Genomic DNA, 12,469 nt, shown 5'->3' with positions numbered 1-12,469 from the left:
TTAAGGAATATTAACTTGACAACATTCTAAAGAATCTAGTATTTAATAAATAAAAAATTTATTAGTATCTTTAACAAATGATTTATAGTAGTATTTTTATTAATTTATACCTGAAAATTCCTTGCTTATTATATTATCATTTTGTTCGTAATAATCATCAGAATTTTTTGGTTCAGGAAGATTATTAATATTGAGTAATCTACTTTCATATGATAATAATCCTAAATTAGTTAAAGGTATGGTGATATTTGGTGAATTGTTGTTAATATTATCTGCTTCTTCAATTTGTGTTCGTAATACTATTGTTTGTTTATCACTTGGTTTATATAGCCATGAGTATAAAATATTTTCAATTTCTCTTGCTTTTGGTCGTTTTAATGGATCTGAATCTAAGCATCTTTTAGTCAATTGTACAATTAATTGAGGTACTTTAATATTAAACCTTGGTCTAAGTCCTTGACAAATAAATAATGCTAAATTTTCATGGCTAATGTTATGATATGGGCGTAATCCAGAAATTACTTCATACATAATTATACCAAAACTATAAATATCAGCAGCCTTGGTATAATTTTTTCCTCTTAAGATTTCAGGAGCTACATAAGGTAAATTACCATAAATTGAATTCTCTGATGCATCATTTGCAGGTTTGCATAATCCCATATCAGCTATAACTGCATTATATTTAAGCTTCAATATATTACCAATATGCAAATCACGATGAAATAATTCCTTTTCATGAATGCACTTGAGTCCAAGTATAGCATCTCGTAAATAACCAAACTTTTTGTCCCAATTTAATATACTATAATTTTCATCTAAATAATTCCGTAAACTTCCATCTTCCGCATAATCTAAAATCATCATATAATCTTTTGTATTTGGATCCTGAGTTATTCCATAAAATTCAATAATAAAATTATTGTCTATTTTTCCTTTATTATGTAACATAATCTATATGAAAGTAGAGTTACAAAATATATTAGTAAAATTAAAAATTTCAAGTTTAACTATTTAAAATAAATTCAAATTAATAAAATCAATATAAGACCTCACTCATAAATTTTAATGTAACATTTTTTGAATTATTTAAACTTTTTAGAGCTACAAACATATTATTTTTATTTCTTTGCCAATTTTGATTTTCATCATCCCATTTATAAATACATCCATCAATCCAATTTGCTCTATATATTTTGCCAAATCCTCCTTTTGCAATATATTTAATATCATATAATCTTTCATAAGGTATCCATTCTAATGGATTGTTATATACTTCACTGTCGCTATGGGTTAATAACTGAGTATCTTGAATAAATTTATCAATATCTTCATTACCACTAGTCCAATTTCCGAACTTTCGTTGAAAACGAACTGCATTACATATATAATCACATTTTTTACATTGATCACTCAAAACCATCATATAATTATTTGTTTCTGGGTTTTGTGTTATTCCATAAGATCCATTGATCTACAAATATAATACTATATATTAGTAAACTTAATAATTTCAAATTTTAATTAAGCAATAAATTAATTATACCTCATTCATAAATTCTAATGCAATATTTTTTGGATTATTTAAAATTTTAAGTATCACAATATTCTTCCAATTTGCTCTATAAGTTTCACCAAATCTGCTTTTTATAATGTTATTAAATCTATCATAGGGTATCCATTCTAATGTTGCTTCAACATTTTTATGAACTGATAGCTGAGTATCTTGAATAAATTTATCAATATCTTCATTACCACTAGTCCAATTTCCGAACTTTCGTTGAAAACGAACTGCATTACATGTATAATGACATTTTTTACATTTATCATTCAAAACCATCATATAATTATTTGTTTTCGGGTCTTGAGTTATTCCATAAGATCCATTAATCTACAAGTATAATAATAAATATTAGTAAAATTAATAATTTCAAATTTTCATTAAGCAATAAATTAATTATACCTCATTCATAAATTCTAATGTAATATTTTTTGGATTATTTAAAATTTTAAGTATCACAATATCACTCTTATTATATCTTTCCCAATTTCGTTTTATATCACTCCAATGATAAATACATCCATCAATCCAATTTGCTCTATAAGTTTCACCAAATCTGCTTTTTATAATGTTATTAAATCTATCATAAGGTATCCATTCTAATGTTTCTTCTGTAATTTCATGAGCTGATAGCTGAGTATCTTGAATAAATTGATCAATATCATCATTACCACTAGTCCAAGTTTCAAATTTTTGTTTAAAATGGATTGCATTACATATGTGATTACATTTTTTACATTTATCATTCAAAACAATCATATATTTATTTGTTCTTGGATTTTGAGTTATTCCATAAAATACGTAATCTGTTTTAATCTAATAAATATAAAATATCAGTAAAATTAAGAATTTCAAATTTTCATTAAGTAATAAATTAATTATACCTCACTCATAAATTTTAATGTAACATTTTTTGAATTATTTAAACTTTTTAGAGTTACAAACATATTATTTTTATTTCTTTTCCAATTTTGATTTTCATCATCCCATTTGTAAATACATCCATCAATCCAATTTGCTTTATATGTTTCGCCAAATCTACTTTTTATAATGTTATTAAGTCTATCAAAAGGTATCCATTCTAATGTTGCTTCTGGATCATAATGAGCTGATAGCTGAGTATCTTGAATAAATTTATCAATATAGTCATTACCACTAGTCCAATTTTCAAAATTTTGTTGAAAACGTATTACATTACATGTATAATTACATTCTTCACATATTTTATTTAATACGTTAATATGTGAAGGCTTGATTAAATGCTTGATACCTTTGATAAAAGATCTCATTAAGTTTTTTGTATTACGAATGAATTCAGATTAAAAAAGCGACAAAAAAAAATTTAATTTATAAATAAGGATTATATAAGAACAATACTTATGTATAATTGTTTGTTGTACAAAAACAATGTTGTACATATGGCATGCCGGGTTGGACAGATCAGCTATTTAGTGCTGACAATGATCAATGATCAGCTCGGTGCTGACAAATGTCTTCCGGCACTGATAAAGATCAGCACCGAGCAATTTACAGATTCGGAGTCTATCTTTTTTTAACGTGACAAAATTATAAGCAAAGTTTTAGCGTAGTTTAAAAAAATTTTTAATTTTTAGTTTTTTTAATATAGGTAAAGTTTTTCTTTGATAGAATTTCTTTGGGAATTTTTTTTAATAGAAAGATTTTTTTTTTGATAAAAAATTTCGTTAGAGTTCGCTAGAGAATTTTTTTATTGATAGGGGAATTCCTTTTAATAAAGAGTTTTTTTTTTTTGATAGAGTATTTCATTAAAGAATTTTAATAAGGAGTTTTTTTTTGATAATGAATTTCATTGAGAATTTTTTTTATAGAAAATTCATTTGAGAATTTTTTTAATGGGAAGGATTTTTTTTCGATTGAAGAAAAATTTTTTAACAGGGGAGATTTTTTTTTTGATAAAAACTTTCATTAAAGAATTATTTTTTAATAGGAGGGAGTTTTTCTTTATAAAGAATATATAAAGAATTACTTTTGAGAATTTTCTTTAATAGGTGTAAATATTTTTTGGTAGAGAATTTCGTTAGAGGAATTTTTCTTTTAATAGGTTTGTTTTTGATCATTAAAGAATTTTTTTTTATCGCTGTTTTCAAATTAGTGCGACCCCCTGCATGTCACCCCCTAAGGAAATCGGTTTTCGCAAATGTGGAAAACCCGGAATTTTTCTGAATAACTTTGTAGAAAAGGTCCGATTGCTAGTGATTTCTGGAGGAAATCTCAGGAAATTTTCAATTATTCAAATAGTTTGCTTATAAGTGAGTGATAAAACTTTGTGTAACGTAAACACTTTTTTGTAAGCAAACTACCTTTATAACTGAGAATTTCGCAAGATTTCCTCTGGAAATCGCTAATAATTGACCCTTTCCTACGTAGTTATTCAGGAAAATTCCGGGTTTTCGCAAATTTTTGGAAATCGATTTCCTTAGGGGGTGACACGCGGGGGTCGCACTAATTTGAAAATGGCGATAATAGGGAGAGAAATAATTTTGCTGAGAATTGTTTTTTTTTTTAATAAAAAAGATATTTTTTTTTTGATAGATAATTTCGTTAGTAAATTTTTTAACAGGTGAGATTTTTTTTTTGATAAAGAATTTCGGTAAAGGATTGTTTTTTTAATAGGAGGGAAGTTTTTTTGATATAGAAATTCTTTTGAGAATTTTTTTTAATGGATAAGATTCCTTTTTGAATTTTTTTTTTTAATAGGAAAAATGTTTTTTTATGGAAAAATTTCGTTAGAAATTTTTTCTTTAATAAGGAATTCCACTTGTGAATTTTTCTTTAATAGAGTCAGTTTTTTTTTGATAATTTTGTTGGTTGAAAAGTTTTTTATAGGCAAGTCTTTTTTTGGTGAAGCATTTCATTTTAGAATTCATTTAATAGAAAATTTTATTGAAAATAATTTTTTAATAAGGGTATTGAGAATTCTAGTTTGAAGCTTTTTTTTTAATAAAGAACTAGGCGTAACCTGTAGGGATGATACTATTGATACTTGCCCATCAAGTAAGAGAATAATAATAACACACTTATATTTTATTTGCCATGCTGTGTGAATAGGTCTAGTTTTTTATTATTATTATGATGGTATTAGTACAAATGTTGCAGTACTGTGAAATTTACAAATTCATTACAAAAACAATTTTGAATAAGTAGTTTATTGTTATATTGTTACAAAAAATCTTTTAAAAAATTCCATTGTAGCATTAAAAAAAAATTACATCCCCGAGAAAAAAAAATATCTCACTAATTATAAAAAAATCCCAGAAAAATTAATTATAATGATCTGTTGTCATGAAAAAAAAAACTCCCCAGAAAAATTAGTTATAACGATCTATCAGCTATTGTTACAAAAATAAATAAGTAATTATGTTAATCTATTATTGAGCTTGATACAAAAAAAAATATTATTATTAATAATAAGAGTCAGGAAAAAAGGGTAATTGCCGTGGCGCTGCAACATCGATCTGATCACTGATCCAAACCTAAATGGTGAAAGAATGTATTCGGGAAAAAAAATTCGGTTTGAAAGAAAAAAAGTCAAACCGAAAAAGGAAAAGGGAAAAAATTTTCAGATTGGAAAAAAAGCCAACCGGAAAAAAAACAAAAAAAATAACAAAAAAAAAATTTGTGTGGAACAAAGAGAAAAATCGGGTTGAAAAAAGAAACCTGAAAGAAACTGAAGAAAAAATGAAAAAAAATTCGAAAGAAAAAGGAAATAAATAATAAATCTTAATATAATCTATATTCTATATAATTTCTATATAATTAAAAAAATAGTGTTTGTGTGACTAACGTTTAGATTAGCCTGTATAAATTAATTTTGAATTGCTGATCCATGTTCTTTATAGTTAAGACTCGCTTGATCGGCAAGTCATGATGTACATCTAATCCAATTCCGGTTAATGAAATTTTAATCGGAATTTTTTTTTTTCAGTTTTTTTTCAACCGATCTAAATTTTTTTTCCTTTTTTGGTTTGGTTTTTTTCTTTCAAACCGAATTTTTTTTTCCTGAATACGGCATTCTTTCACTATTTAGGTTTGGATCGATGATCAGATCAATGTTGCGGCGCCACTAATAGACTAACATCTATATAATTAAAAAAAATTTGTCTAGTGACGTTTGGATTAGTCTCCGTATAAATAATTTGAATTGTGTAACTTGAAATCCCATGCCATATAATTAAAACCTGTGATATGCCTCCACCTGATCTATTTATGGTCAAAAACTATTCGATCCGCGTGCTCAACTAAAATCAACTAATTCAATTTCAAAATTTGCCTTAATTTTTTTTGATTATTAATTTTTTTTTTTATTATTAATTAAAGAATAAAATATTATATTAAATATATTTATTGTTTTTTTTAAAAAAAATTCAATATTACATATAGAAAAATTGACCGACGTTGATATAAGGTTTTTGAACGCTGATAAATAGTTTTGATTTTCAAATTCATAAAAATCAAAAAAATTGATATGTTACAATATTTTATAATTAATTAATTGAAGAAATTGTTGATTTAATAATAGATTATTATAACCAAATCCATATCCGAAATTCTCTAAATAATCACCAGATTTTGAATAAAGATTTTAATTCAAATATTTTAGTTAAATTAATAATTTATCAAATAAAATAAATCCCAAAAGAATAATAATAAATGAAATGAATAGACTCTAATACATTTAATTATTCAAATATTTTTCCTAAGTTGATTATAATTTTAAGATTGACGTAATATAAAATAAGAAATAATTATAAAATTTATAATTAATTAATAAAAATATTCGTAGTATTTTCATAATATTAAAGTTTTTTCGAAAATACTTCTAAAAAATTAATCAAAAAAAAATGAGGGTTTGAAAAAATAGGGAGAGTAAAAAAGAATAAAGAAACGAAGGGGGAGTGAGGGAGGAACGAAATGGAGTAAAGGGAGAGTGAAAAAAACAAAAGGAATGAAAAGGAATGAAAAAAAATGAAAAGAATGAAGGGGGACGAAATGAGCAATGGGGAATAAAAAATGAAAGGAACAAACGGTAGTGTAAAGAGAAGTGGGAATGGAAAAAAAATGAAAATAACAAAGGATAGTGCAAGGTACAAAAAAGATGAAGTAGGAATGGAATAAAAATGAAAGGAATGAAAGTAGTGTAAAAGAATGAAAAAGACGAAAGGAACGAAGAGGAAATAAAAAACAACAGAAAAAATGAAGGAAGGGAAGAATAAAAAGGGCAAAAGAAATGAAGAGACAAAAGAAAACAAAAAAATGGAGAAAAGACGAAAATGAGATAAACAGGGAACCAAGTAAAAACCAGACCCATAAAATAAAGAAGAAATAACTGAAAGTTAGTAGGGAATGGAAATTACATGTAATAAATAAACAAAAACAAAAAAATAAAAAACATACCTTAGTAGTTACAAAGAAGAACCAAAAGACCTAAAAAGAATGAAATACAAAATGTAAGAAATAAATATTAAGAATGTAATAAAAAATAACTAAGAAGAAGAAACGACTATATAGAGCTGGTCATAACTTAATTGCAAAATCGAAAAATAAAGTTAGTAGGAAACAAAATTCAAGAAGCAAAAATGAAAAAAAGAAAGAAAACATAACTTGAGCGCCGTGCAAAGGAGAGAAAGAACTAAAGAAAAAAAGATTATCCGAGTACGTTTAAAAAAAATAAAAGAAATAACCAGCACATTAATTAACCAATAAAATTAATAGGATGCGCATATACAAATTAAATAATGAGGTGATATCATACAATCATATAGGTTAAATCACCCTAGGTGAAAAATTGTTAAATCGTCCAAGGTGAAAAGTAGTTATAATCTTCCTTATTAATCCGAATTTCATTCTACACTCAAACGTCAAATCATTAATATAAGCTATATTATTATTTTTTGCTAACTAATTATTATCATATTAAATTCTTAAAAACTATTGTAACCATCTTTAATTTACTTAGTATTACATTATAATACTAAATTTTTCTATTTAAACAAACTCATTGATCCCGGTGCGAAGCAACGGGTAACTGCTAGTTCTTTATTAAACAAAAATTTTAAGCCAGAATTCTCAAAAAAAACTATTTTCAATAAAATTTTCTACAAAATTCTCAATCAAAAAAATATCCCGATTAAAGAAAAATTTCTAACGAAAATCTTCCATCAAAAAACCGTTTCTAAAAGAGTGACATATTCCTGCCCTGTATTATATTTAAAGGTTTTAACAAAGCATCATTAATATACAACTTGTTCTATAATATACTATAATATAAATATTCATATTAAGAAATTTTTTATATTAATAGCATAAAAAACCAGTTATGTAAATCTAACCAATCTGATTTTGTGCTGATAGTACAATCTGTTGCAGAAAATTTGTTTATAAAAATAAATTTTCTTGTACTTGTAATGGTAAAAATAAAAAATTGAAAAATTTAACATATTTGTTAACGTTACTACTTGATTAATTTTGAATGAAAAAAAAAGAAAAAAAAATATAATTTTAAAATTTAATATCTATGCTTCCCGTCAAATAATTTTTAATTTTCTAAAAGAACAAACAAAACTTGTCCAAATACATGACTGTACATATAACCATTAAATTATATGAAATTTAATAAAACTTAAATTTATTAAAATACAAATAAAATAAATTGTTAATTAATACTTGTCTGACTCTATATAATTAAATAAAAGTAAACTTTGAAGAAAAATCGAAGAAAATCCATGAAACTTCATAACTTGAAAACCGACTTGTAACCTTACAAGTGTATAGTTTGTTGTAAAAGGTTTAGAATTTTGTGGGAAATTAGACTTAACAAGAAAATTTTATTAGAAGCGATTGAAAAAAAATGGAGGAAATCGGGAATATCAGATTAGATTTACATTTGGTTAGTACATGATTAGAGGATCGTACTAACAGCTAAATTAAAAACGGAGGTAATACCTGCACTTTTTGCACAGGACTTTTGAGGGTTTTCAATTCTTCTCCTACGATACAATCGGACACATGATTCGACTGATTCGTCCGTGCTGATCTATTCCATAATTATTATGGTTAGAAATAATTTGATTTGCTGTCTGGTCATATACTAATACAGTTTCGGTTAATGAAATTTTAATCGGATATTTTTTTTGCTAATTAACGAAAAGCAAATTTTTTTCTAGTCATGTTTCATTTTTGGCCATTCCCACCCTCTCAGGATGATGCGATCGGCAGCAAATGTATTACCGTAGCTATTCAAACGTTGATTTTTTAGTCTCTTTAGTCTTTTTTTAGACTGGATCATTTTTTTCGGTCTCTTTTTATGCCGAATCATATTTTATTTAATAATATTTTTTTTTGGTCTTTTTTTAGACCGGATCACTTTTTTTATGATAATAATGTTTTTCGATCTTTCTTTTTAGACCGGATTTTTTTCTTAAAAAAATAACACCTTTTTTTGGTCTGATCTTTTTTTTTTAATATAATTTTTTTTTCGGTCTCTTTTTTTTAGACCAGATTTTTTTTAATATTATTTTTTTTTTAGTTTTTGAATTAATTAAAAATATACAATTTTCTTATTGAATCTTAAAATACTTTTATAAATATTCGTAGCTATAATTATACTGTATAAATTTTTACTTATAACATACAAATTAAAATTATGTAGAATTGCAGATGAGAAATAGTTTTTTGCTAAGGCTTACATTGAACAATTTTAAAGTTTAGCAAATGTAAATTTTGTTATAGAAAGTTTGTATTCAATTTTTTTTTTCAATAAAATCGTATGTCTAGGCTCAGCTCCAAACTACCTTAAGGCTTGGCTTGAATTAGCTTAAAGTTGGCTCTAAACGAGTTAGGCTTGGCCATTCTAATCGGCTCAACTCAGCTCATGTGGAGCTTTATTTTTTAGTCTAATAACCTCTAAGAGAAGTTTACTAAGACAATAATAGCTTCTTTTTCGTCTACCAATCCTTTTTCTTCAGTAACTCTCGAAGTAAAAAGTTGTAACTAAATTTATTATGGTTTATATACGTATTAACTGATATCAAATTAAATCATATAAAAATAATAAGAATTTGAAATTTTATTTCGCCTGTTTTATTTGTGTTCATGATAAAATAGTTTTAAATTAGAATAGATACTAAATCATAATTATTCATAAATACGTTAATAAGTTATTGAATTGTTAATTGTTTTTTTTTAAGTTAAATTCATTTATACAACAATTTTTAAATCTTATTTTTTTTAGGATAAAATAATACAAAGAATTTTATTATATCAAAAATATAAAATAAACAAGTATATAAGTTCATAATATGGTCATTAAAATTTAAAATCCTGTTTAGCGTGATTCTCACTAATTTAATTATAAAAAAAAATGCCATTCCATTAAGTCGGAAAAGCAAAAAAAAAATAAAATAAAATAAATAAAATAAAAACAAATTAAAATACGCTTAAGAAAAGTTAACGCTGAACAGAATTTTAAACTGTAATGGTACAAAAAAAATAAAGATTTTGAAAAATTGTTTATCAAAAATGTTATACTGAAATACTGTAAATTTGTTAATATTAGTAATGCTAACTTAAGGTCGTTAATTACTTTCGAATTATAATCTTTATATAAGCTAATTTCTGCACTTTTAAATTCTCTATTTGAAATAAATCAATAAATAAAATAATATATTAGTTTAGATATAGATAAAAAAACAATAAATATTAATAATTCTTAACAAATTGAACAAATTTACGCCTTAATTAATGTTCAATTAAGGAATATCAATTCGACAATATTCTAAAGATTCTATTTAATAATAAAAATTTATTAGTATCTTTTAGCGAATAATTTATATTTTCAAAATAACAAGATCATTAATTAATACCTAAAAATTCCTTGCTTATTATATTATCATTTTGTTCGTAATAATCATCAGAATTTTTTGGTTCAGGAAGATTATTAAAATCGAGTAACCTACTTTCATATGTTAATAATCCTAAACTAGTTGAAGGTATGGTGATATTTGGTGAATTGTTGTTGATATTATCCGCTTCTTTAATTTGTGTTTGTAATAGTCCATTACCTCTATACCAATTGTATAAAATATCTTCAATTTCTTTTGCTTTTGGCCGTTTTAATGGATCTGAATCTAAGCATCCTTTAATTAATTGTACAATTAATTGAGGTACTTTAATATTAAACCTTGGTCTAAGTCCTTGACAAATTCTTATTGCTAAATTTTCATTATGGCTTATATTATGATATGGTCGTAATCCAGAAATTACTTCATACATAATTATACCAAAACTATAAATATCAGCAGCCTTGGTATAATTTTTTCCTCTTAAGATTTCAGGAGCTACATAAGGTAAATTACCATAAATTGAATTCTCTGATGCATCATTTACAGGTTTGCATAATCCCATATCAGCTATAACTACATTATATTTAAGCTTTAATATATTACCAATATGCAAATCACGATGAAATAATTCCTTTTCATGAATGTACTTAAGTCCAAGTATAGCATCTCGTAAATAACCAATCTTTTTGTCCCAATTTAATATACTATAATTTTCATCTAAATAATTCCGTAAACTTCCACCTTCTGCATAATCTAAAATCATCATATAATCTTTTGTCTTTGGATCCTGAGTAATTCCATAAAATCCAATAATAAAACTATTGTTTATTTTTCCTTTATTATGTAACATAATCTATATGAAAATAGAGTTACAAAATATATTAGTAAAATTAACAATTTCAAATTTAACTATTTAAATAAATTAAATTAATAAAATTAATATACCTCACTCATAAATTTTAATGTAACATTTTTTGAATTATTTAAACTTTTTAGAGCTACAAACATATTATTTTTATTTCTTTTCCAATTTTGATTTTCATCATCCCAATCATAAATACATCCATCAATCCAATTTGCTCTATATATTTTGCCAAATCCTCCTTCTGCAATATATTTAATATCATATAATCTTTCATAAGGTATCCATTCTAATGGCTCGTTATATACTTCACTGTCGCTATGGGTTAATAACTGAGTATCTTGAATAAATTTATCAATATCTTCATTACCACTAGTCCAATTTATAAAATTATGTTGAAAATGTATTGCATTACATGCATTATTACATTTTTTACATTTTTTATCATTTAAAACCATCATATAATTTTTTGTTTTTGGATTTTGAGTTATTCCAAAAAATATATTTATCTACAAATATAGATAATACATTAGCATACATATAAAATTTCAAAATTTTCATAAATAATGGATTAAATATACCTCATTAAATTCTAATTTAATATTTTCTGAACTATTTAATATTTTTAGAATTACAACAGTATTGCTATGATTTCTTTTCCAATTTTGATTTTTGTCATTCCATTCACAAATATATCCATCAATCCAATTTGCTATATGTATTCCTACTTTTGTGATATATTTAATATCATATAATCTATCATAAGGTATCCATTCTAATGCTTTTTTGAATACTTCAAAATTATCATGAACTGATAACTGAGTTTCTTGAATAAATTTATCAATATTATCATTGCCACTAGTCCAGGTTACAAAATTTTGTTGAAAATGTATTGCGTTACATGCATTATTACATTTTTTACATTTTTTATCATTTAAAACCATCATATAATTTTTTGTTTCAGGATTTTGAGTTATTCCAAAAGATAAATTGATCTGCAAATATAATAATACATTAGCATACATGCAAAATTTCAAAATTTTCATTAATAATGGATTAAATATACCTCATTCTTAAATTCTAAGTTAATATTTTCTGAACTATTTAATATTTTTAGAATTACAACAGTATTGCTATTTCTTTTCCAATTTTGATTTTTGTCATCCC

The 12,469-nt window shown here is 24.5% G+C and overlaps 2 protein-coding genes across 2 annotated transcripts; both read right to left on the bottom strand.

Annotated features, from left to right (window-relative positions):
- On the bottom strand, positions 1-531 carry OCT59_016995 (uncharacterized protein; the record flags this gene model as incomplete). Its single annotated transcript, XM_066146063.1, has 2 exons — positions 1-35; positions 111-531. The coding sequence occupies 2 exons, from the start codon at positions 529-531 to the stop codon at positions 1-3; spliced, it is 456 nt and encodes a 151-aa protein (XP_066003790.1).
- A 9,816-nt stretch (positions 532-10,347) lies between these two features.
- Positions 10,348-11,394, bottom strand: OCT59_016994 (uncharacterized protein; the record flags this gene model as incomplete). The annotated part of the gene is made up of 4 exons (XM_066146062.1): positions 10,348-10,382; positions 10,462-10,734; positions 11,044-11,293; positions 11,386-11,394. 4 exons carry the CDS (start codon positions 11,392-11,394, stop codon positions 10,348-10,350), a joined length of 567 nt encoding a protein of 188 aa, XP_066003789.1.
- Positions 11,395-12,469: the final 1,075 nt, after the last annotated feature.

This window comes from Rhizophagus irregularis, chromosome 25 (assembly GCF_026210795.1).
Source record: "Rhizophagus irregularis chromosome 25, complete sequence".
Taxonomy (NCBI): domain Eukaryota; kingdom Fungi; phylum Glomeromycota; class Glomeromycetes; order Glomerales; family Glomeraceae; genus Rhizophagus; species Rhizophagus irregularis.
The sequence above is the reverse complement of the archived record's forward strand: the minus strand, read 5'-3'. Positions and strand labels throughout refer to the sequence as shown.